We start from the raw sequence: 26,995 nt of genomic DNA on the forward strand, positions 1-26,995 counted from the left end.
TTACATATTAGAAACCCTGCGTTACTGAATCTTTTCACCGTGGTCACGATGGTCCACGGTGATAATGTACAGTGAGTAAGATATTGAGCAATGGAGTAGTTCACGACCAGAACTTTGTTTAGGTTTCTAAATGGTATATGCATGCCAAACACTTCATTTACTTCAGTTTGGATTTCCTGGATCCGCTCCTGCTTACACAACATGTTTCCCTTCCAGTGACCTCGAACTTTCACAATTCATATGAAAACAAGAATAGCACCATGATGTAGCTCCAATATTTTACACAAGAAATTTTAAAATTCCATAACAGTAAACTTGACTTTAACCCGTAATCTTGAAAACTAATAGTTTTAATACAGGATGTCATTCCAAGCAATGGAGAGAGAGAGAGAGAGAGAGAGAGAGAGAGAGAGAGAGGATGCAATTTCAATCAACATTACTTACTTATATCTGGTTTGTTTACAAGACAGTGCTCAAATGCACCTACAATAGTTTTGAAAATCCCTTGTGATATGATTTCTTACAGAAGAAATAAATTTCATGTTCTAAAATTATATGCATACGAAATTTTTAAAACCGTGCACTGTCTGAGCAATACATTTAAATTAGCATACTCTACATACCACAGACAAGCATTATACTGACAATATATGTATTAAAAGACGTCACTGCAGTATGTTTTACATATACAACAAATAAGCGCTGTACAGGAGTCATTTGGGGGACGGACTTGGAGTTTTCAATCTTGTATACAAAGATCAGAAACATCAACAACAGCGTTATGTGGAGGAAATATAAACTGTTAATTTCACTGTTAATCAAGAATTTTATTTGTTTTTGCTTACTCGAGTCATTTGATACATTGTGTATATCCGACGTAGTGGTTCTCCAGGAAATTAGAGAAAGGAAACCATTGTTAAGTAGATATGATATCATGTCATCCTCCCAGTAAATTTTTTTAAAAAGTGATTTATATCGTGACTAGTATCAACAAGGAAGTTAATACTTTCTGTTCATCGGGTCAACGAATGTTGCACTGGTATTCTCCGTGGCCTACAATTCGTTTTTAACCATTTATAATGTAGCTCTAGCAGAACGAGGTGCAGCTGAACGAGTGGAACGCATTGGAAATGCAGTACCCGGATAATACACAAATTGTATCGATTCTGAGGTGAGTTGATAGAAATTCTCATTGTTCAGCCGCTACATGAACTGAATGATATCTCGTACTAAAGAGATAAATCTTGTTTACAAAACGTATTTAGGAAGTGTTTCCCTGTTCTAAGGAAGAAATATCTTTCTAGAAATTCATAATTTGTAGTTTTTCCATTCTAAGATGCTAGTACTAGAGTTACCTGCCTTGCATCACTATCGAGCATCAACCGATATTGGAGAATAATAGCAGAATGGAATTCTCACGCCTTGAATGAGAGAGAGAGAGAGAGAGAGAGAGAGAGCGAGAGAGAGAGAGAGAGAGAGAGAGAGAGAGAGAGAGAAATAATGAACTCTGGAAATTCTAATTCAATATTTCCGAAATCTTTGAAGGAATGTCCCCTCAATCTGTTCCCCGTACTACTTAACTTTGATTTATAAATCCGTTAGATTCGCTGCTGTAATTTAAGAATGATATATGTTCAGACGTAAGGTGGAATATGGACGGTCATTTTGCTAACGTGTCCCCAGGTGTACGATGATATCTAGTCTCAATGATCAGCAGCAATATGGATCCAGACAGCAGCAATAAAGATCCAGACAGCAGCAATAAGAGATCCAGATTGCAGCAATAAGGAATCAATACAACGGTAGCAACTATCCAGACTGTAGCACTAACGAACCAGATAGTGGCAATATGGATCCAGAGCATATCCATAAGGCATAATGATCCAGACAGCAGCAATAAAGATCCAGACAGTAGCAATATGGATCCAGACAGCAACAATAACGATCCAGACAACAGCAATAAGGAATCAATACAACGGCAGCAACCATCCAAACGGTAGCACTAACGATCCAGACAGTGGTGATATGGATCCAGAGGATAGCCACAAGGATCCAAACGGCAGCAATAAGAATCTAGTCATCGGCAATAAGAGATCCAGACAGCAGTAATAAGGATCTAGACAACGCCAAGGGATCCATGTTTACAATTTGGATTGCATATCATTAAAATTACATTCATGGAAGAGCATTAGATCAGATTTGATCAATATAATGTTGTCCCAAGAGAGTGCGCGGGTATTCGGAAAGATGGCCGAGTAACAGGTTACTAATTCTATTCGATTTGACACCCCATCTATAAAAAAAACCCACGTCAACCTCAGCTTCATCGCTTGTCAAAAGCATCCCTATTCTTTATAATTGAATTATATCAACTTTCAGAAAATCCTTTGATTTAAATACTGATGTGTTCAAGTTTGTGTCATATTCTTCTCAGCAGCAACAAAAATTATAACAATGATAATAGAAATGAAAAAAATGTCATCTTAATAAGAAAATGCTTTGTTTCCTAGCTCCATGTGTGTGAAGTTTTCGTGTTTATTAAAAAAACCACTAGGTATTCATGAAATTTTCTTGTCTGATAAGAACTTTTAATCATAGTTGGGTAATAAAGTAAACACGACCGTGAGTGATGTATGTATCTCTCGAATCACTGGTTCCAAGGCACAGATGGCTCCACTCGGCCTTATCTGTAACCACGGCCTGCGAACAATATTTCATTCCCTCCAATACACAAGGCGTACATAGTCCTCCGATCAAGGAATTTCGTGTAGCTGAGCAGGTCAGGTTTTCTTGCAAATGTTTTTATCAAAATGGTGTTCGAACATTTCTCTTGCTATGGGAGTGAAGTTGTTTGGAAGTACATGACATAAATGGGATTCAAAGCTGGCGAGCTAACTTGTTAAACCAGTAAATAATTGACTTAATGATGCTGAAGTACGGTGTTTTATGGTTAATGATCCAGCTGCAGTAGCTATTACTGCCGTGTGATTGTTAATTAAGTATTCTCAATTATTCTAATTAGCGCTGCTCTCGGGTTTGATCAAGAGCGTGAGGCCTTTGAGTTGCGGATGTATAGGTATGTGGGGAGAGGGGGTCATTGGTGCAGTGAGAAATTTATGGGCTTTGAATACGTTCCGTGGTGACAGCATTTCCATTAGTTGATGTAATGAAATTACGTTGAATTGATTTAAGTATCGAAAAACTAAATTCTGATGAATAATTTTGTAGTCTTATCGAGTCTGTTACCCAATCTGCATGATATCAAGAAAAGTATATGAAATCCATATATTGATCATGCTTTATTACGTGATATGCAACGTTTCTCGGGCCACAGTCGCATATTCGCATTATTTTTCACATGCTATATTAATTAAGTTAAAGCATCCTATTTATTTTCTATTGATGACTAAAATCCCGTGGCGTAAGCTTCAATTCCAATGCTTTATTTTGAATCATTGACTTTTTCTTCAAACGCACTTCATATGTTTGTGTACTTATCAATCTATTCATGTTGAAAGGTACACGCGAAAACGGATAAACCATTCAGGAGTGAGGTTTGTTTTGAGGAGGGATCAAGAGCTCGCCCCTGGAGAGGGAGTAATCCTCTCCATTTCGCGCGGTGATGATAAAGACCCGTTCTTATGCTATATAATAAATCTAGTTTGTCAGTGTGCTGCTGGTTCTGGCATCTCATGCACTGGGTCAGACATTTCATGTTATCTTTTCTCATCTGTGGATGATGACTACAAACAACTCGCACTATAAACCGATATTGACCGTGTGGATGTGATGTGTTTCTTTGTGTTCTCCGTTCTGACATATGAAGTAAGTTTTACAAAATGACTAAAGACGCTTCTCATATTAAATATCCTCTGAATGTGTGTTCCCCGGGGAAAATGAGTGACACCCGGAAACAGAACTGGGAGGACCCCATAGGATCGGTCAACGTGCCCCTGTACAACCGGATGAACTTTTCTACCGTCCCCCGGAAAGGCGCCCACAGAAAGGCATGGTGAGTATAGCGTAAAGTGTCCCTGTCTATAATGGGTGCCGTCCATAAATCATATTTTTAATTATGCCACCCCCTCACACTGAAAGGAACGAGTAGAGTTTCTAGCATTAATTCACAGTCTCAGGAACGAATAATTTACAAAACTCACTGTTATCGCGTTCAAATGCGTAATGTGTGCACAGGGTTGGTTTTTTTTCTTCTTTTTCCCTGCAGCTTGGTATTGGATTTAAATCTCTGGAAAGAAACATTTGCTGGAGTAATTTGGGACAAATATGGTGAATTATTAATATTAAAGAATTATTTACGAAATCTTGCAGAGACTGAGATTCTAGAATTTCTGATGAATTTGTTTTTAAGTATCACTCCCTGTTGCTATGACTCACGAACTCTGAATCACACTCCCAAATCCTTATCTTTATTGAATACACTACAGGTTTGATTTTTCGATTCCTTGTATCTAACACTGAAAATTACTTTTCGGTTCAAGGTCGACAATCTATATCTATGGAAAACTTTGCCAAATTTTCACAATTTGATAATTGTGAAATGAAATAAAAGAGAGTTTTTGACTTCCAGAACACAAACGTCCGAGTTGAAACTACTGACGAGCAAACATAATGTATTGTGGTATTTTCAAGGGAGACAACTCACAACATTTCTTCTAAAGAGTCTGCTCTATATATGAATTGGCAGCAGTCGTGTTTAAGAGTGTTTGATGAGTGTGTTGTTGCTGGCTTACTGCTTAGTTACAAATGAACACAAAAAACTGTAACATAAAAAACACACTGTTTCGGTAGAATAGAGAAAAATGCATGTAAAGTTAAGCTACAAGTTGGAAGGCTGGATGTGGCCCGGAGACCAAAACATGCATTAAGGTGACCTTGAACGGTTGCATGTCAGGTTAGTAATTAACGTAAGAGCATGTTACTTTTATATAGTGACGCTTTCTTGGGAAAGCTCTTAAATGTCTGTTTCTTGCAGCTCGGGAAAAAAATTAAAGAGGATTTCGCAAGAGGGTCGTTAATAAGTACAATGTAGTGCACTGTACTTAGACATATAGATTTGTGGAGAGCTGACCTCCAGGTGAAAAGTCTGAAAAGATAGTCAACATTCACAGAGGACCGTTAAGTCGCTTTTTGGTCATGTAATTACTGGTTTGTTTTCATTTTTTCTTTGTATGATTACAAGATATTTCATATAGTTACACACGCTTTTATCGGGGTAGTTGTAGATCTGTAGCTCTCTGGGAAATATTGGGACAGACCAGAGAACTAGGTACAGATCCGCCCCTTATAAAAACCTGCAATTTACGGCGAAAAAAAAAATACGCACGACTGAGGCCATATATCGCTGTATTTTTCCACCCCTGTCTTAAAAATTTTGGATAAGAAAAATTCTAACATTTTTTCCCTGATCTGTCCCAATATTTTCCAGAGAACAAAGAACTGGGTGGTAGCAAAGTGATTGGGGGGAAATACGTCCTTTGAAGCGTATACATGTACATGTATTGACGTGGTTGTTCTTTTCTTTCATTTATCATGCCACAGTTTTGCATTTAGGTAAATTACACATCAGGGGGTGGGTGGGTGGGTAGGTGGATGGTGTTACTTTGGGAATGGGGCCTCCTATCGGACCACAGTTTACTGCATCTTATTTTCTCACGCTACAAATCATTATCTACAATTTCAAGTAGCCCCAATGCCTCCAGGTAGTCAAAATGGGTCGTGTTTATAGAGGTTTCGCTCAGTGGGATCGCTCTACTACAGTAAGTAAAAGAGATAATTCTAAACCTTTACCGTAAATTAGTCATCTCTTGTGCTTTTTCTGATTTATCTATAATCTTCATAGAACACAGCTGTTTTCTCAGATTTCTTAGAATAATTCTAATCGAGGGCAAGTATATCTACGTGATCCATTCCTAGGTTTTATTTTTACTGTACAAATAATAATTTTTAAAAAAAGTCTCCTTCCAGCGGTTTTTATAACGAATCTGCTAGCTGAAGGTATTAAATATGAAAAAAAGATAATAATATACTTTGTTAGTGATAAACCTCTGTCGTTCCATTGTGAATAATAACCGATGTTAACTGTGACACAAAAACTAGTGACCTTTGAAATTTTAGCATTAAAACTGCAGTAAATTCTGGTTTGTTAGTCAGTATTATGGAGGCAATATAAACAACGGAAGTTACTGATAATACAAGTTTCTGTGTGCTCCCTTTGTTTTCTCAACAACACAATAAAAACAAACATGTTCCTTATCAGTACATGAGAGACAAGGCGGACAATTTCTAGGCCGAAATACTCCTGTTTGTATTAGAAATCAATAAAAACAACAAGAAGAAAAAAAATTAAATAAAAAATAGGGCACCACTGAGACTAAAACCCATGTCATATTCATAATATTAGTCATAATTTAATGTCTATTATGCACACCCAACTTCTTCATCAACACGGAGGTATGTACTTTAACAATGCAAGCAGTGTCGATCTAGCCAGACCTATTTAATAATTTTGCTATGATTTGTCATTTCACAGTTTGTATTAAAGGTTTTTCTTCACATATCTAGGCCTAATCCCACTCCGCTTAAATTCCCAATCTAGGCCCTATTTTTTGAGAATCTACAACTTTTAGGGATATTCTGTGCATCCGATATCATTTACTGGATGTTGGAACGCATTAATTAGATCCACGACCTCGTGGGGGAAAATCAATAAAATGTGTCAATTTGCACCTCGCCTCTCGGCACATTACTCCACGTTTGACACTAAGCCACCGTCGCTTCACTCCAATGGACACGAGGTCACATGGTTTGATGATGACCTCACGTTCTCTGTCTAGCCCCAGGTGTGTTTACAAAGTATCGCTTGAGTGTAACATGAGGGAGGCAGACGAGGACAGCCTCCCGTTCCCGGGGGTCCCAGATAATTTTCCCGCCACAGCGACACTTGTTCGTAGTCCTAGCGAAAACAAAAGGTACGTGTCTCTTGAAGTTTTACATTGTAAACAAAGGCACCTCCGACGCGCGATTATTTGACAACATTGCCCTTTGCCGTCTTCAGTCATTTTCTCTGGGTACAGCGTTTCGATAAGATACTTGTAATCACACGCTTTTTAAAGGTCTTTCCCCCATACTGTTCAAATCATTTTCCTTTTTGTTTCAAAATCAATTATTTAGTCATCAATAGGCCTAGTTGTCACTAATACATTGTATGACATGTACTGATGTGGTAGTATATGTTATTTAAAGGAGAGGATTATCAAAGTTTGGGAACTAATGTATGCAATCCTTTTGTCTAATTGGCAATAAAATGTTCTGTATATATTCCAATCAAAATCATGCATAGTATTTGTCAAAGAAATTTAGATCAATGCACAATGGCAACATGGGCATGGACCATCAGAAGGGGCTAGGTTGAGTGGGTTGGATGCCACTGCACCCCTCTTTTTACACACAACAAAATGAAAATACTAATCAATTTATATTGATTACTATACTTCATTGAAAGAGTGATCCGACAACTAGATTAGTGTGGGACACTAGTCTTCCTTTGAGCTTTCTATGATCCACACAACATGCAAATCAATGGAAGTAGGAAAGAGAAGAAAGTGAAAAATTGTCCCATATTTGAATATGTAACTGTTGTATTAACATTGGGTGGGGTTGTCACAGCAATCTGGTATGGGGCAAGGTCTCTTTTAAATTGGAAAGTCATTCTTATCTTTTTTTTTTTATATATATATAAATTGGGAGAATTGAGTTTACTGTTTACAGTCTTTTCCATCCAGATGATATGTACAAGAATAACAAAACAAGTTACCATAATATTTTCCTGTATATTTATTCAATTCTTGACTGTTTATCAATTTTTCCACCTGGCAGTTTACATTATATATTTTCAATTTATAAGTCTTGCTCTTAAAATTGGAAAAATGGTTTTTTTTGTGTTTTTTTTTTTTTGGCATTTGGAATAAGTCTGATATTCAGTGTAACTTTAATGGGAGTGACAGGACAGTTCTTTTATTTATAATAAAACATTTGACATAGGTATGCTTGAACCAGAGCATTGGAAGGAATTTTTAACAGTCTGGTTATAATTTGAGTGAGATCGCAAACTGCAACTTTGAGATTGGTGAAAAACAAATAATTATTGGGATGCAGCCCAAAGATACACATATTACCTGGAAATGTTTTGTGCACAGTCAAAAATTGCCAAAAGCAGTTTCACCCTGGCACTGGTCTTAAGTGATGGAAATTGGAAGGAGTTAATGGGTTCTTTTTTGTTAACTACTTTTAAATAATATTGATTAATATTGGAAAACTGCATTTTATTTCAATCTTTAAGGTTGCCACATATGTTTATTGTCTGCACAAAGGATTTAGTGTGTTTAGTATTAGATAAGTTGTGGATAAAATATTTTTATTGGTATTTAAACTGGAAGTTTGCATCAGATGATCAGAAACATTTATTTTATAGTCAAGCACTTAGTATTTAAGACAACAGTAAATTAACTGATTTTCTTTTATAATGGATCCATGAACATCCCTCCACACAGGGACTTTCGTCCATTGAGACCTTCCCCAGGGCTTTGCTGTGGGCATGCCTGATCAGACATTGACCAAACCCCTTGCCTCAATACCCCCCCCCCCCCTTTTCTGAAATTTTAAAGACAGTCCTGCACATAATGAAAGGGAAAGGAAGAATTCACTGATGAAAACCAGAGATGAATATTTTCCTAAGTTTGTTCTACATATTCAGTTTTTACACAGAAAACAGTACTGTTGCAGTATAATATTTGTATTCATGATTTTTTTTGAAAGGCCTGTTCAAATTTCTCTTCATTAGATATGGATCATTTGTGAGTCATTCTTGTAACACATCAAGTAGAGTCACATTTCAACCTCAGTTCCTTTATGAAGTTTTTGGGTGTAAAAGTCTTGTTTAGGAACCAAAGTTGAAAATGGGTGGGTTCCACATGATTGCTGTCCTCTCGATCTGTGTATCTGCATATGATTGGATCAAACAGGGAAAAGGATGACGTCACTTCAGGAACGGATGATAATTCATTTGTGATATCATGAACATTTTTGAAAAGACATGAGGGTATATGAATTGCAACGCTTCACGCTGGCATACTTCATGAAGCATGCTAGCTCTTTGTGAAAAGTACGCTGGCATCAAGCATCGCAGTTCATACCCTTATGTCTTTTAAAAAATTCAACTTATTTTTTATCTTTATATTTTAGGCATTTCAGTTTTGTCAGAATTTCCAGTTTTTAAATTAACATATATACATACTATATCCAGGGGCGTAGCTATACTGTAGCACTGTAAGCAAGTGCTTACAAATATTTTCTTACATATTACGAAAAATGTCCTCAGATTCTGGGGTGCTGCCGCGCCCCCCCACCCCCCCCCAGACCCCCTGCTTACAAATATTTCAAACCTAGGTACACCACTGATATCTATCAAGATTCATACGCGCATTATTCACAGCTACAGTGCATTCATGAGGAAATGGCTACCATTACAATTTGTAAACATATCAAAGGCAAACACATTGGAAGTGTGAATATTTGAATTGTGAGATTTCTTTCTATGGTTTGTTAAACATTGCAGAAATATGCATAACATTTGTTAGTGGGTTATGTAAATTTTTCCTGCAATGTTTTCAACCTTCATGTCCCATTTAACTAACCAGGTTAGGCCTTTTTTTTCTGCAATGTATCGCATTTAACAAACCAGAGAGAGAGAGAATGGACCTCAGGGGAAATATGCATGTGTCAATGATTCACTTTTAATGTAATACCTTGATAGATCAAGATTTTAAACAATCGTTTTTAAGGAAATAAATAATGAAAACAGAAATGTTTTGCTGGGGTTGGTATTGCATGCAGGCATTGTTTGATTCTTTAAAACTTACTGACAGGAAGCCATTGATGGGCTTTTGAAATCATTACAGAATATTATTTACAAATAGTATTGAATCAAGGTATTGTTGGATGTGTAATCACTGTGTTATTTTAATAGTAACTTTCCCCCTTTTCAAGTGGCTGAGTTGTTATGAATTTTAAGAGGGAAAGTTGATCTTGATGCAACAAAAATGTAAATATAAAGACTGAATTTGAAATGGACGTTAATGGAAGACAGAAGTGTACCATGTGATGTGTTCTGGTGGAGAAGTGAGAAGCAGTGTTATTGGAGTAGGACAGGTATGAGAATCAGATGAGATATTCACTGTGATGTACGTATGGTATTTAAGTAACAACATTAAATCTCGATCCACTCATGAAGTTATTAAGATATAAAAATTTTGCTTTTTTCATTTTAGGAATATATTTTCATGTTATTGTAACAACATTAAATCTCCACTCGTGAAGTTATTAAGGTATTAAGATTTTTCTTTTTTTCATTGTAGGAAAATATTTTCCTGTTATTGTAATTGTTTTCGTGTGTGACACGATTTATATGACTGATAAACATTTAGATCAAATTTCACCTACTACGTCTTCCTCGATGAATCACGGTTCATTTAACAGCTTGACTGGTAAATTGAATTTGGACCTACAGTGGGTATGTTGACAAATTATTGTGTTTGATAGTCTCTGATTCATAGAGACTGGTGAATCATTGGATTAGTAACATGCTCATTATGTGGATCGGCAGATTGGTGCATGTGGATTTTCTGATGCAAATTGTAATTAGAAAACCAAATAAAACAAACCTTTGTTTTCATGCATCCTTCTTATGCATTGGGTTGGAACCTACTTCCTTGGGGAAAATTTCTGGATCCGCTCATATACATGTAGCTGTGCTTGCTCTATAGATGGTTTCTCCATCAACATATTTCAATCTCGGGGCTTGAAACTAACTTTTTATGTCACTAGTCCAGCCGGACTGATGGGGTATAATTTCAACCAGTCCGCAGAAAAATTTACCAGTCCAGAGTTTTTCAGAAATAATTAAACATATTTCGTTCATGTTATTAAAATAAAATAATGGAATTTAACTGATATACCTTAGACAATATTGTAACACTTCTGTGAGATTAACATAAATTTTGGTTCATTTGATATCTACAGAGAAATGCCAAATGTGTGTTTAAGATTCCATAAGTATGTTTTCCAAAATGAAGTTTTAGAAAATTGGCCAGTCCCATTGAACTGACTAAAACAAATGTTGGTCAGTCCGCCAAACTTTTAACTTTTAAGACTGACGGACTTATTTTAATTTCGAGCCCTGAGTCTTCCAATGAGGAACCTGCATGTTCCTTGACCATCCTGACAAATGAACAGGTGGAAAATCAAGGAGACAGGGTCTGAATTTAACACTGTCATGACAGTTACAAAATTTTATTGTGTAAGTGTCTTTCTTTGATTTTAGAGAAGGATAAAGAAAACGAAAGTATTCAAAGTGTTGATGAATTAAGTTCTGATGATTTGCCGGTCACCACTTAAACTGGAGACTGATGTCTATTTACTTTGATGAAATTTTACTTGGACTGTGCCTGGGACATGGCTTTAATGGAACATTTCCATTTTTCTTTACCACCTAAAACAGGAAATTGATATTTACTTAAATCGGTAAATAAAATCAGCTAGATTTGCTTTTGAAATATTGTAAAGGAATTATAAGTATTTTCCCAATTTCAACCAAATACCGCTATATTTCCCAATATAAATGGCTTGCTATTAAATCAAAAGTTAAAAACAAATCCCTGTTATCTTTGAAATGTATTTAGCTTTTCTAGAACTGATTTTACTTGTATATATATCATATGTTTTACATATGTAATGGTACTATAAATCTACTCACCACTACACATACATTTCTTCAGTGGTTTCAGAACATAAATAATGAAAAGGGAGAAAAATCAAAAAATAATTCATTGCTATATATACATACATATATACAAATGTATGGTAAAATGGACAACTTGACTTGGTACACTAAGTCACTAATTTACAGCCAAGATTTGCACCAGTAGCTTAGTGGCGAGCCTGACGACACTAACTTTGCATCTGGGGATACACAAGTTCGATTTGTGATCATGGTGGTCATATTGAACCCAAGTCATTAATATAGGTATTGCCTCTTTCTTTGACAGGTCTTTTGGATATGGCCCGTGCTTCAGCTCTAAGTACCATGCATCTGTCAAAATTTGTGGTGATTGATACCCCTAAACGAGTAATAACAAAAATTATCAGTAAAACAAATGAATAAATATAATACATATGTACCAGGAAATAATTCATTTAATATTCTGTATTTCACTCAGTCTCAGTTATTTAAAACCTCTGTAAAATTTTTGACCACAGGAAATAAAATTTATTCAGTTTTCTAATTGTAATAGAAGAAAAAAAGCTTGGCACTTTTACAGTCCCTTGTTAACATTTACTAGTAATGGGCCATTTTGTAGAAATGTTGTGAAGTGCTCAGCTAATGAAGTACTTTACAGTACAATAAGGTTTTGACCTCTTGTGGCATTTAGAAGGGTTCTTAAGATTTACATCATGTATGTATATATATTTGAAGATTTTGTCAAGCCCCTTCAAATGTAATCATGCATATGCACATCACACACATGTACGTAGATATATATATGTGTCAATAGAGCTGTTTTCATCAGAGGATTGAGCACCATTTTACAATGTAGTTAAATATAGTTCATCTGAGGTATGTTTTAAAGAATTATTTTTAACTTGGTAGTTAATAACTTTACGTTTCTCAATTTAAATTTTATCCATACTTTAGAAACTTTTGTTATTTTCCCAATGTCATGCATTAAAAAAGAATGGATTGCTACAAAGACGTGGACATTGTTTGATCAGTGCTATGTACAATAAGTTACAGCCTTCAGAATAGACCCAGTATATATATTTTGTATGTTACTTCACATGCATTTGTCATCATATAGTCTGGGAAAACTTTCTCAAGGGACCCAGAACTCAATGCATGTGCGCAGAGCGGAATAAAGTTTTCCCAGATGAGTTATACATTATGTGGTTGTAGAGAAAATCAAGAAATATATTCCTTTGCCAGCAAGGAAAATAATGACCCTAGGTGAAATAGAAAGTTTGACAATCATCGAGGGAAAATTAAATTAGATGGTATGCCTGCTTAGTGAACTTCATAATTCACTTATCAGCACTCTCACTGTAAATCATGCTATTGATTTTTGTACAATGCAGTTTCCAAATATGTATTTCGAGATAATGATGTCCAATAATGAAATTTGATCACTGAATCTAATAAATGTCAATTAAATGTACTTTGTTGTGGCAGATATTGTGCTTTTCATTGCATTGAGTTGCCAAATCCTTATTTTCTTAATACACTAGACTGTTCAATTCTTGCCAGGAAATTTTGGCAGTGGTAAAAATTAATTAAATGTGTAGTATTTGTGTTTCTTGAGATTAAATGGATGTACACCGAATGGATCCCTCTTTGTAGTTACGGCACTCAGACAAGAGAGGTTTGTTAGATTTTTATTGTGATTTCAATCCCTCCCCCTTATAAGTCTTGTATGATATTTAGATAATTAGAATTGTTTTAAGGTTACAAGTTGGCTTGAAATTGAATTGCTCATTCAATTTAGGTCAAGATCATTTTGCCAAATTAAAAATGTACGTAGTGTATGTATAGTTATATGATTTTTTCAAATTTTGACGTACAGATCTGGATTTTTGTGTGAGACTTAAAATTTTCTATTTTGATGTTTTCACATATCAGACTCCCCACAACTCACTTTTGATTGAAGTCTCACTTCATAGAAGAAACATGTAGTGAAAAAGTGATACTTAGATCAAAAGTTAGCTTGTTGTTTGAAGGCTATAAAACTTGTACTCCATTTGAGTATAAGAATGATTTTGTTAAAGTTTTATAACCTTGGCTTTTGAGTATTAGTATGGTTTAGAGCGTGGAGTTTTGAGTTTGAGTATGAAAACATGCTCAAAAAAGTTTTATAACTTCAAGGCTTGGAGTCAGGATTGCATAATGTCAGCACCCTTGATAACCTATGTACACTGGTACTGCAATGCTTGATGGTGCTATAGTTCAAACAGTTGCTCTGTGTGTGCCATCACCTGTCTGTTTTCGTACATGGCATCATGATAATAAGGCATTGAAAGAAAAATTCTGTGAGTTGTCTCAAAAGACGTAAAGATCCATAATTTACAACTCAATAAATAAGTTCTTGTTGTGCAACCTCTTTATTGAGTGATTATTTTCTATTTAATTGTGTTGCAGGTACCTTGTGCAACAGACCTATGCCTCACAGAACCAGGCAAACTCCAGAATGGAGGAGTCCATGACGCCTGACCTCTTCCACTCCCACAACCATCCAGAAAGGATGATCCGCAAAATGGAGCAGTATGTGGAGAAGCGGCAGCTGTGTGATGTCACCCTTGTTGTGGGTAATAAGCGGATTCCTGCTCACAGACTTGTCCTCAGTGCAGCTTCAGACTATTTTGCAGCAATGTTCATGAATGATGTGAAAGAAGCATCCATGGAAGAAATCCGGATGAAAGATGTAGATCCAGATGCCATGGTGGCCATTGTCAACTATGCCTATACAGGTATATATATATCAGGTGTTTGTTTGAAACATTGCAAAAAACAAACTTTTGACAACAGCAGGCTTCATTGACACGTTGATAGTTAATTATCTGCGTGTTTGAAAGTACTTCTTACTATATATGTCATTTCTTGTGGGTTCATCCAGCCACTACATATTTTATTCATCGTAATTGTGGGCAATTATTGATCCAATATGGAGTTGGAAATTTCTTTTGGGTGAGCGTTGTTAGGCAGTAATTACTATTGATGACAGTGTAAAGGTGACAGGTTTAGACAGATCAAGGGGAGTGAAGGTCAGTGAAGGTCAGCTTGATTTAGAGTCCAATCAACAGACTTGAGACTGACCAAGGGAGTTCTGTCCAGTCAATAGACTCAAGACTGACCAAGGGAGTTCTGTCCAGTCAATAGACTCAAGATTAACCAAGGGAGTTCTGTCCAGTCAACAGACTCGAGACTGACCAAGGGAGTTCTGTCCAGTCAATAGACTCGAGATTAACCAAGGGAGTTCTGTCCAGTCAACAGACTCGAGACTGACCAAGGGAGTTTTGTCCAGTCAATAGACTCGAGATTAACCAAGGGAGTTCTGTCCAGTCAACAGACTCGAGACTGACCAAGGGAGTTCTGTCCAGTCAATAGACTCGAGACTAACCAAGGGAGTTCTGTCCAGTCAATAGACTCGAGACTGACCAAGGGAGTTCTGTCCAGTCAATAGACTCGAGACTGACCAAGGGAGTTCTGTCCAGTCAATAGACTCGAGACTGACCAAGGGAGTTCTGTCCAGTCAATAGACTCGAGACTAACCAAGGGAGTTCTGTCCAGTCAACAGACTTGAGACTGACCAAGGGAGTTCTGTCCAGTCAATAGACTCGAAACTGACCGAAGGAGTTCAGTTCAGTCAATAGACTCGAGACTGACCAAGGGAGTTCTGTCCAGTCAATAGACTTGAGACTGACCGAAGGAGTTCTGTCCAGTCAATAGACTCGAGACTGACCAAGGGAGTTCTGTCCAGTCAATAGACTCTAGACTGACCAAGGATATGTTGGCTTTGGTATATATATGACAGAGATAAGTCTGGAAAGGGCTGTGTAGATTAGATCTAGGATTAATGAAAGATGAGGAAATTATTAAACTCTGTGACAAGTAATTCCTAAACTGACACAAGTAAACTTGTGTGTACTGTGAATTTTGATCCAATTTTCATTTACTGCAGTTATCTTTATTCCATGTTATTTACATGGTGAAGTCAGACATCCTGGGTAATCTGACATTCAGTTTATCTCTCTCGGCATGTTGGAATGGATAGGTTTCACTGTTTTGACAGTGCGAGTCTTATGATACGTGGAAAGCATGCTGCAACATACAAATATTGTAAGAAAATTAAAAATAATTATGGCTTGCATTAATTAATTAACATACTTTAAATGTTCTTCTGTTTTGCAAGCAATGCATGAATTCTCAACTTTCTTGAAAAATAGGACTAAGACCATCATTTTGTAATATTCAGACTTGTAAACCATATATGATTTTACTACAAAGCATTTAAAAGTTCTAAAATTTGTATGGCAGCATTTCAGTTTGTATGTGTCATTGTAATTAAACAGACTGTGGAGTCGTCATCAGTCCCGAGCAATCAGATAGGATGCGATTTTGATGTTATTTTCTCCTAATTGTACTCCAAGCAGAATAAACAAATGCCAGACACATTGATTAAGAAGATATGTAATTATGTATTAGCTAAAAAATCAATGATCTTAATTTTGGATTTCTCTTGATTATAAAGAATATTTAAAGAAAAAATTGATTTAATATTTTTGAGTACCTGAGTCCTGAGAATCATTTATAGCATTCAATAATGGAATGTTTGGATGATTACATGTCTCTCTGTAGTTAACAGTATACCACTAAACATCTTGATCATTAATAATGACCATATAGATTTATGTGTACATCATTAAACAGTCTGGTTTCTGATCTGAATTCATCATTTCTGTGATAAGTCATCCTTTGATATTGTTAAGCTAATTGAGATGTCATGATGGACTTAAGAAGAACAACTATGCACAATAAATGTGATGCAGACTCATAGACAGAAAAGTTAGTGGGTTCACCATTCAGTATTGACAGCAGTCACTGGGTTCACTATCCAGTATTGACAGCATTCACTGGGTTCACCATTCAGTATTGACAGCAGATCGAGTCACTGGGTTCACCATTCAGTATTGACAGCAGTCACTGTGTTCATCATTCAGTATTGACAGCAGTCACTGGGTTCACCATTCAGTATTGACAGCAGATCGAGTCACTGGGTTCACCATTCAGTATTGTCAGCGTTCACTGGGTTCATCATTCAGTATTGACAGCAGTCACTGGGTTCACCATTCAGTATTGACAGCAGATCGAGTCACTGGGTTCACCATTCAGTATTGTCAGCGTTCACTGGGTTCACCATTCAGTATTGACAGCAGATCGAGTCACTGGGTTCACCATTCAGTATTGACAGCAGATCGAGTCACTAGGTTCACCATTCAGTATTGTCAGCGTTCACTGGGTTCACTATTTAGTATTGACAGCAGTCACTGGGTTGACTATCCAGTATTGTCAGTGTTACTGAGAAACAGGTCTCAGTTTCCTTTCTTTCAAATCTGATACAGTGCATGGGATGTACAAGCTTGTATCTTTCCCATTATTAGTTGAAGGATGTGATAATGCTATTAAGAAATATGTGAAAGATATGAATGCCAATGAGGAAATACTACTACAGTACTTGATTTTATAAAGATATGTTCATTCACCAATCAAGGACTCCTTGGGGCATGTACAGTTTTAACATTAAGATTCATTATAAATACATGATCTGATATATGTTATGAATAAAGTTTTCACATTGATCTGATCATGAAAATATTGAAGATGCACAATGCTACAAAAGATGCAGTATATGAGAAGGAAATAAATCTTTTAAGAAATTGTAAAACAGTATAATGTAGTGTAAATGGTGGTGTGATTACAGAGGGCTCCAAGGCACAGACAATCAGACTGGCAGACTTCTTCTCTTAAGTAATCAGGACAACCCATTTAAATACATCCGTTTAAGGAGTAAATTTCATTTTTCAAATACATGAGGGCATGAACTGCAGCATGCTTCAGCGCTTCATGAAAAGTATGCTGATGTGAAGCTATGCTGTTCATACCCTTGTGTATTTTCAAAAATTCATTTTATTGTTTGTATTTACATTTGACTTTCATTTCTGTTGGAATTCCAGCCTTTAGTAGGGTGAAGCCACACTTGGGTTACATCGGTAGTTTAAACTTAAAAATCTTGTCTTAGAGTAGCAGAGCCATGACTAGTTATATTAGTATGTATTGTAAGCACTTTCAGGTCTAGTTCAAATTAAAATTTATACCAGGGCCTCACTAGGGGATCAAAGTTTTACTTAAGAATAAAATCTTATAAAAATCTTATTCTCAAGAGTTGCTGGGCCAATCATCAATATGCAAGCATCTGTGTCAAGAGCAGCAGAGCCAGGAAAGTTTTACTTAAGAATAAAATCTTATAAAAATCTTATTCTCAAGAGTTGCTGGGCCAATCATCAATATGCAAGCATCTGTGTCAAGAGCAGCAGAGCCAGGACTAATACTAATATGCAAGCATTTTCCGATAGTGGGATAGAATTTTGCATGATAAATGAATATAAGGCAATATAGGGCATCCCTATGTTGTGTGGATTCAAGTTGGGTTAAGTCTTGACCCCGTTTGGCGTAGGTGGGGTATGGGTTCAAAATTTTTCTTGGGAGTTAAAAGGGTGAAAATCTTTTGAAAAACAAGCAAGACCAGGTTGACTCAGGTGAGCATTGTGGCCCATTGGTCACTTGTATATATGTAACATAGAGTTTTAAGTATGATCAAGACTCCGGAGTGTGGATAAGGAAGTTCCTGTGTGTAGCGCTGGGAGTGTTAAGTAGTTGAAGTGTGTTGACATTCTTAAGGGCCTGATCTCAGCAGTTTTGTATGTTAATTGAGCTTTGTTTTATCAGAGGAGGCATGTCAGTCAAGAGGATCCCCTAGACTCCCTTCATCTTTGTATGAGGGTACTCCTGTGTGTGTGATAATGCTGCTGTTATGCCGGTTGGGAATTATTTTAATCATGTAACACAAGTATCTCATTGTTCTACATTAACAGAGGAACATTCACACACTGACCCACATCACTCTGGAGTTCAGGATTGCAAAATGTACTGAATTCTTTGATCTTTGTAATTTGTAAACAGGAAAATTTATCACAGTAATTGCACTGTGCTGTTTTGAGGCCTCAATGATCACAATTATTTGATGCTCTTTGATTATACACATGTATCTAATAATGAGCATTAAGAGATCTTACTCTTTGTTGCACATGCATAATCTTATTAAAAACATACACAGATTTAAACCTTGTGACTGGTGCTGGAGGATGGTTTACTTCAGGTTTTTTCTGCTTGTGGGGTATTTTAATGTGCTGGATAATTGTAAGCAGCTGTTTACACTATTGGAAGAAGGGGGAAATAAAAATACACTTAGTAGAATTGAAAGCTATTAAAGATTGAGATTCTGCCATAAAACTTGGGAATAAAATAACACGAGTCTTCTTGGTATAATCAGTATCAGAAGATAAATATACATAAGGCCTTCAGTAAAAGATGAACAGGGCAGACCAGCAGGGTTAAACCAAATACACTGCTGTAATTGTAAATCAGTGCGTCTTGGTGAAATATCTGACACAAAGCATACATCAGGATATCTAAACAAGTTTGATTGTATGTGGGTGAACTGGAGACTGTAGCTAATGATGGGAAACAATGATGGTCGGACACATAATGTCTACTGCATGTATTACAAGAGACTCATTTTACTGCTAGTCACTATGATGTGCGATTGGAATATGCTCTTAATCCTTGGAAGTTTTAGCCACAAAGTCTGATGTTCTTAACTATCCTACAACATGTTCTTCATCTTTGAAATGACTTTGGTATATAGGTTTCTTGATTACTATTCTTTGTATGATCCCCCAGTTGACCTTTAATAGATCTTTACCCTGAACAGTTTATAGGATAAGACTGATCTGTAAAATTTTCTGTAACCTTGACCCTGGCTTGACTGTTTATAGGTAATAGTGTTTCTGTAACCTTGACCCTGGTTTGACTGTTTATAGGTAATAATTTCTGTAGCCTTGACCCTGTTTATAGGTAAATAATTTCTGTAGCCTTGACTGTTTATAGGTAAATAGTTTCTGTATTCTTGACCTTGGCTGGACTGTTTATAAGTTAATTCCCCCAGTAATAGTTTCTGTAACGGTTACTAATTACCTTGACCTTGGGATTGTTTGTAGGTAAGATTCCCCTACAAGAGGAGACAGTGGAGAGCCTGCTGTCCACAGCCTGTCTTCTCCAGCTGTCTGAAGTTGTGGAGGCCTGCTGCAGCTTCCTCATGAAGCAGCTCCACCCTTCAAACTGTATTGGGATTCGTCAGTTTGCTGATGCTCAGGGATGTTCCAATTTGTACAAAGTCGCCAATACCTATCTCATGGTAAAAATTTGATACTTAAATCAGCAGTCCTTTCAGTTAAAAAAAAATGAATGAGATTTTAGCAATATCATAATGATATTTCAATTTCCTTTATATCATTGAGTACAATTTACAGCTAGCAGTGATGAGTTTAAATAAGATGTGTATTTTTATTTTTTCCAGGATAATTTTGTTCAAGTAATGCACAACCAGGAATTTCTTTTATTACCGGCGGAGGAAGTCTGTCACCTACTTGCCAGTGATGACCTCAACGTTCCTGATGAAGAAACGATATTTCAAGCTCTGGTTACCTGGGCTAAGCATGATTTGGCAAACAGAAAGATGTACTTGTCCAAACTCCTCTCCCATATCAAACTGCCTTTAATGTCCCCACAGGTATTACTACACTTATGTACACTTTAGTACTAAATTGAGCTTGCTGATAATTGTAGATATGATTTTTTTGATGGATGATGTTTTTGTGCTTGAGAGGGATTTGACCTGAGATGAAGCTTTAACAAGATCTGTTTGTGAAACACTATGCTTTTGGTACTCAGCATTCAAAACTTAAGAACATGGTTAAAATTTTGAAATTTGGGTCAAACTTAAAGGTCACAAGGTCAAAGATCATGGTATCAAATGAAAGGTTTTGTCATATGGATTGTGTATGCAAAATATGAAAAAGCTATAATTTGAATAGTTCAGGAGATATTACGTAGGCTAGCTTTAAGAGTAGGTCAAAATCCAAGGTCACAAGGTAAAAAACTTTGGCACTAAAAATGGTTTAATCACAAGGAATGCACATATGAAATAGAGAGTCTTATCACTTACCATTCAAAAGTTATGAACAAAGTTAAAGCTTTGGACAAACAGACAGGACAAAAACAATATGTCCTCTAACCTTAGTTAGGAGCATAAAATAATGTTATTTTCTATTGTATATTGATGGTCTTGTTGCAGCAGAAATCAAATTTTCTCTGGAAATAAAATGTCTCTGAAAGAGACAGTTATATGCATATTTATCAGAAAAGGACTTTTATGTTGTATTTTAGAATAGGACATTTCCCTGTAGATTAATTAATGTAGCATTCTTATTCTGAAATGCCAGAAGCCATTAGTTGCGAGTATTATCTTTATGAAGACATTGCAGCAAGGCCGTACTGTCAGGAGAGCTGTAGTTTATGATTATTTTGTGGTTTTGTTGCAGTTTATTGCTGATCATGTGGAAACTAATGCATTATTTCAAGAGGAGAAGGAATGCCAGGCCCTGATCATGGAGGCTTTGAAATATCATCTGTTACCAGAGAGACGGTCCTCCTTCCAGAGTCCCCGCACGAAACCTAGAAAGTCCACGGTGGGAATCATGTACGCTGTTGGTGGGATAGATTGTAACAAAGGTAAACTAACACAAAAAAGTCCGTGCAATCGATACACATATCTTTGTTTTTAGTAATGTACCAAGCAAGACTGTAGAATCATTTTTTCCCTGGGTTATTTTCATAGTTTGAGAAAAATAAACATGTCTAATGGGTCATAGTTTCATGGTGGAAAAGTTTTTATCTTATCTGAGCTGAAAGCTCAAGCAAGCTTTTCTTTTTTCTTAGAATCACTTGGTGAATTTTGACCGAAATTGTATCAGAGCATCTTTAGGTAAAGGGGAGTCAAGATTGTTCAAATGAAGGGCCATGCCTTGGCAAATGGGAGATAAGTCAGATAACTAAAAACAAAGATACAAACTGGATAGGGTGCTTTAAAATGTTTATTTTAAAAAACTCCACTAAACCAAAAAGTACTGGTACTTGTTCGAAAACTCCTTATTTCAAGTTTGTACAAATCATGGGTCCCAAAGGCAGGGTGGGGTCACAAGAGAGTTTCAGAATTTGTCAGAATATACAGAGGAATTTCTAAAAAAAATATTCTTCTCAAAAACCATGAGAGTTCAATTTGTCAAGTTCATGTATATGCATCATCATGTAAATGTAGATTCAAGTTCATTTTATAATTGACAGATTAATTAAGGAGGTACTCAACATTGTCATAATGGCTAACTTCCTTTTAAAACATGGATGAAAATATAAATATCAACAAAATTTATCTATTCATTTTCATCGCCTAGCTGAGTAGCTCAGTAGGTTAGCACATCGACTGCTAAACTGTAGATTGCGGGTTCGAGTCCAGCAGAGGTTTTAAATTTTTTTCAGATCGCTTTCTACTAAAACTGCATTTTTTGACTAATTAAAGTAAAGTTGAAAGTTTTCAATTTCAAAATATTGTTGTACATACCCTCCACTTTTCATCCATATCAAAGTTTTCTGGTGTAGCATACCTCCTTAAGCTAGGATGGGGCTGCAAGAGGAGTTTAAATTTTTCCATCATAGAATTGTATAGGAAAATTCTTTAAAAAATCATGAAAAGAACCACTAGGGCATAATATTTCATAATATACTAGAAGGGTTCAATGTTTTATATAAGGATTGTATATTTCTGAAATATTTTCTCAAGAACCCAGGATACTACATGTATATGCAATAATTATTATGCAAGCATCCTCATCTAGGGTAGGTTCAATTTCGGTTAAGCCATGGCCCCCAGGGTCAGGCTACAATAGGTTTTTTTGGGTTATTAAAAAAAAAATCTTCCAAAGAACCGTAACTGTGCAATTTTTCAAAATGATAATGCAACATGTAGAGTAGATTCGATGTTTTTCCTCACTATGACTTCTGGGTGCAAGGTGGAGCCACAAGAGGAGAGGAGTTGTGATTTAATGTTTTACAGGGGGAAAATGTTGTAGCTCAAGGTGAGCAATGTGGCCTCTTGTTCTTTATTGTAATTCAGTTTCTGTCGTTCCTTGAGGATTTGAATTCATGGCTATACATATATCATTAAACACTCGATGAAAATTAACAATTTTACAGTTACCTTGAAAAGGGTGTGTGAAGGAAGTATTTTTGTTGATGGACAGTAAAAATAAGATCTATTTGATTTTTAGGTGCTACTACTATAGAAAAATATGACCTGCGAACAAACTCGTGGACCCAGGTTGCCAACATGAGTGGACGCCGCCTTCAGTTTGGTGTCGCTGTAATTGAGGACAAATTGTACATAGTAGGAGGAAGAGATGGACTAAAAACATTGAACACGGTAGAATGCTTTGACCCAAAGAAGAAATCATGGAACCTGATGCCTCCTATGTCCACACACAGACATGGCCTCGGGGTGGGGGTACTGGAGGGACCAATGTATGCGGTGGGAGGACACGACGGGTGGTCTTACTTGAACACGGTTGAGCGGTGGGACCCACAGGCCAGACAGTGGAGCTTTGTGGCCCCTATGTCAACATCAAGGAGCACAGTTGGAGTAGCTGTGCTACTGGGAAAGTATGTTGGCTAATAACAAGCACCCACAATTCTGCTGATATTTCAGAATGTAAAATGTGGTATTGTGTCAGTGTTTTAAATTATTTTGATGTTTCATAAACATTTCTTGGAATGTGTTTTGTAGACTGTATGCAGTGGGTGGTCGGGATGGCAGCTCCTGTTTGAAGACAGTAGAATGTTTTGATCCCCACACAAACAAGTGGTTACACTGTAGTCCGATGTCCAAGAGGCGTGGTGGGGTGGGAGTAGCCACCTGTAATGGCTTATTGTATGCTGTTGGGGGTCATGAGGCCCCAGCCTCTAATCCATCTTGCTGCAGATTTGACTGTGCTGAAAGGTAATTAGTGTAAATGCATTTGCTTCTTGATTATTTAATTCTTTTTTAAGAATAGCAAAATACCATTTAATTTTGAAGAATATTGAATTAGAAAATACAAAATGTAGCTGTGACTGAGATATTGTTTTTGAAGTACATGTTGTGTGAATCTTTTTGATAGGTATGACCCCAAAACAGACCAGTGGACCATGATAGCCAACATCAGTTCTCCCCGGGATGCAGTGGGTGTGTGTATTCTTGGGGACAGGGTCTTCGCTGTCGGTGGATATGATGGTCAACACTACCTTCAGGATGTGGAGTCGTTTGATCCTGTACTGAATGAGTGGTCCAAGGTTAGTCCTAGTGGATCAAATGTATTCCTACTAATTTAACCTCAGAATATTTGTATCCCAACAATATTTACTTCAAATATCTGTCCCATTTTGAATATGAAATATGGACAAACTAAGTAAAATATTTGTGTTATACGGAGTTTGTTAATTATTGCTAATTATTGAAAGTTCACCTTTAAGATTTGCAAGAGAGAATTTTGAAGAGATTTAAAGTGGCATTAAATGTGTTTATTACAGATGGCAGCCTTGTGTACTGGCCGAGCAGGTGCCTGCGTGGTCCACGTCCCGAACAGTTGACATAAAAGGAAATGGTCACTTGCCTCTCTGAGGAAGTGGCCATCGGGATTCTTCCGCCGCAAGAGCAAAAATCAGGACCGAGACATGATTGTGTGACCAGTTGAAAATAAGGGCTGACATATGATTGACTAATTATGGAGGAACAAATCGTCAGCTTTAGATGGAGCCACAGTTCACATATCAACATGGTGCTTGTATGTCTGCCAGGTATTGGCAGGGCCAATCATAATTTCAATGCGACTGGTAGTTTTCGGGATGCAACTAAACACCGTCTCTTTACAACCTGTGATAATTACATTTGGTAATTGATGCCTTTTGTACCAAAAATCATCGTAAAATGCAATGCCATATATTTTCTTTGAGAAAAATCTGGACTTCAGAAAGTAGTGCATTATGAAAATCATTTGTATATTACCAAAGATGAAGTGCTATTGTGTACCAATGTGTCATAGACTGTCTCTTCATGTACAGTTCATTTTTTCTGCTTTTTTGATTGGTAGTTTGCTAGTTTTTTGGTGTATATATGTGGAGGTTTGATGATTTTTCAGTATTACTCTCTATGAGATGTTTAAATAATTTGTGCAATAAGCTTCTCTGTACCCCCCAACACTGCACGGCTGGCCTCATTGTTTGGTTGTCTAAAACTATAATGAAAGTTTCCTTTGGAAAAAGAAACGAAGCCTCTAATGATTGGTTGTAAGGTGTATTTCACAAAGCAAAATGCTTTCTGATTGGTTGTAATGTAGTTAACCACATACAAATTTCTCTGTGTAACCTGCTTTTTTAGATATACTGCAAAGATCTTTAAAATAATATAAACACATAAATTACAGCATTATCTAATTATTGACCCATACCTGAAGGATATTACAGAAATGCAGAGGGCATTACAAATGAGCTTTGCTTTAAAACTGAATGTCGAAGTTAACATGATCTGAATTTTTGTACAGGTTTGTTTGTTGTGTGTGTCAGACAAAAATACCAAATGCTTTATTTTATTTTGCCTTATCGCTTGCCTCCAGTGTTCAGCGATTTCAGTCAACATGCTATTATTTAATTCAGGTGTATCAGATACCCTTTTCATTGTCCTATACATATTGTAAATTGTTTGTCTAAATGGACCAATGTCATAGAAAATCATATGGTAATTTTTATATTTAAACATATTTTCCCCGACATTGCTCACGCCATATCAATCATTCTGACATCGAAAAGTGTCTTCCCATGTAATCCTACACAGCACTGTTTATAGTCAGTAAATGCATTCATTTTGTCAAACTTACAACTCATCAATTTTTTATATTTTATGTTTTACAGTAGTAAGGGTTATAATTCACTTGCCCGTTTACTCCATTGTTGTAAATTACTTTCGTAAATTAATTAAATTGTACTTTGATGCCAATTAATTTATTTCTAAATCTAAAATGGGATAACCACATCATCAAAAACAACTACTCTTATTATTTTAAGCTAGTGATCTTGTGTTTAAAAAACCCACCAAAGTACTTGACATCATTCTGATGAACAGGTTGCAAGTGCTTAGTAATTTTACTATTCAAATGCACAACATAGAACATGTATTTTTGTGGTAATGTTATTTTAGAAATGTTCTCTTTTGGTAGTAGTATCAATATATGTTAAATTCTTCAGAAGAGAATTGTATTAGATGATAAATTCTGAATTTCTGATGTATTTATTATAGATGGACCACTTTTACAGTGTGTTTGGATTGTTATGGAATATGCATCTGGTACCCATGATTAGTGAGGAGATTATTAGTGTGTACATGTATTTGCTAATTAATGTTTGTTTTAGTGCTGGATTATGTGCTTTTACGATATTTTGGTTCAGATCTTATTTAGTAGAAAAGTAAATGTTCGTATTTTGATACCCACTTTACATTTGTAACTATCTCCAGTGTATTATGTAAATATTTTGATTCATTATTTTTTTAATTGAGAAATCATTGTTTGTAAAAACAATTTTGAACACAATAAAACTTCTAATAGAAAGAACCTGTATTCAGTTTATTTTATCTTGACAACCATTCACAATACAACCTCACATGTGGTTGAAATAAAAGGAATATAGAAAAATAAATAAATATACACAAAAGATTGATATCACAGTCACTCAGCAGTCTGGCTAGAAGATATCCGACAGGTGAAAGTTTGTTCATTGTAGTTTACAGAGCCGTTGAGAAATTGGCACTGGAATAACTGATATTTTAACACACTACATCCCACCCGACAAGTCAATCCATGATGCTAACATAATTTGGCACATGCTTTCAGGATTCTACTGTTTCTGCTCCCATGCTGATATTTAACAGGCTGATATCTCCCTCCCAGGTCAGTTTCCTGATAAATAACTTTGGATTTCAACAGCTCGTTTATAGTCTAGTATGGCTTCGTCTCGTTTTCCCAGTTTGCCGAAGATATCTGCTCTTCTTTTCAGCACCAGTGGGTCATCAGGTTTAAGAGAAAGAGCTGAAATTTACATGCATAAATTATATTT

At 36.2% G+C, this 26,995-nt stretch overlaps 2 protein-coding genes and 1 long non-coding RNA gene across 16 annotated transcripts in view; 1 reads left to right on the forward strand and 2 right to left on the reverse strand.

Annotated features, from left to right (window-relative positions):
- Positions 1-4,507, reverse strand: LOC125682594 (uncharacterized). Its single transcript, XR_007372613.2, has 3 exons — positions 4,396-4,507; positions 4,161-4,246; positions 1-483 (listed from the first exon to the last, which is right to left on the reverse strand). It is a non-coding gene; the product is annotated as an uncharacterized LOC125682594 (long non-coding RNA).
- On the forward strand, positions 767-26,493 carry LOC125682591 (kelch-like protein 5). Of its 7 annotated transcripts, XM_056155774.1 has the most exons (11): positions 2,670-2,779; positions 3,519-10,227; positions 10,434-10,588; positions 14,264-14,592; positions 19,960-20,156; positions 20,319-20,531; positions 21,343-21,532; positions 23,125-23,512; positions 23,637-23,849; positions 24,010-24,181; positions 24,419-26,493. In XM_056155774.1, the coding sequence occupies exons 4-11, from the start codon at positions 14,313-14,315 to the stop codon at positions 24,476-24,478; spliced, it is 1,713 nt and encodes a 570-aa protein (XP_056011749.1). In that variant the 5' UTR covers positions 2,670-2,779; positions 3,519-10,227; positions 10,434-10,588; positions 14,264-14,312; the 3' UTR covers positions 24,479-26,493. The 7 variants fall into 7 exon arrangements, with proteins under 7 accessions (XP_048779210.1, XP_048779208.1, XP_056011747.1 ...); XM_048923251.2 differs by lacking the exon at positions 10,434-10,588 and having other exon boundaries at positions 2,658-2,779; positions 3,519-4,012; XM_056155772.1 differs by lacking the exon at positions 10,434-10,588 and having other exon boundaries at positions 2,668-2,779; positions 3,519-6,989.
- Positions 26,487-26,995, reverse strand: part of LOC125682590 (uncharacterized) — a 43,803-nt gene continuing 43,294 nt past the window's right edge. For all 8 annotated transcript variants that reach the window (XM_056155771.1, XM_056155769.1, XM_056155765.1 and 5 more), the window contains one exon: positions 26,487-26,967. In XM_056155771.1, the coding sequence (XP_056011746.1) occupies positions 26,831-26,967 (137 nt within the window). In that variant the 3' untranslated portion in view covers positions 26,487-26,830. The remainder of the gene's footprint in view (positions 26,968-26,995) is intronic.

The sequence above is a fragment of the Ostrea edulis genome, chromosome 2 (genome assembly GCF_947568905.1).
Source record: "Ostrea edulis chromosome 2, xbOstEdul1.1, whole genome shotgun sequence".
NCBI classification, from domain to species: domain Eukaryota; kingdom Metazoa; phylum Mollusca; class Bivalvia; order Ostreida; family Ostreidae; genus Ostrea; species Ostrea edulis.

Excerpts from the sequence above, each read along its gene's own strand:
- LOC125682591 (XM_056155772.1), top strand. The coding sequence starts at position 6,805 with ATGGACACGAGGTCACATGGTTTGATGATGACCTCACGTTCTCTGTCT. Across the intron at positions 23,513-23,636 it reads GTAGCTGTGCTACTGGGAAA|ACTGTATGCAGTGGGTGGTC; the intron begins GTATGTTGGCTA and ends TGTGTTTTGTAG. Across the intron at positions 24,182-24,418 it reads TACTGAATGAGTGGTCCAAG|ATGGCAGCCTTGTGTACTGG; the intron begins GTTAGTCCTAGT and ends TGTTTATTACAG.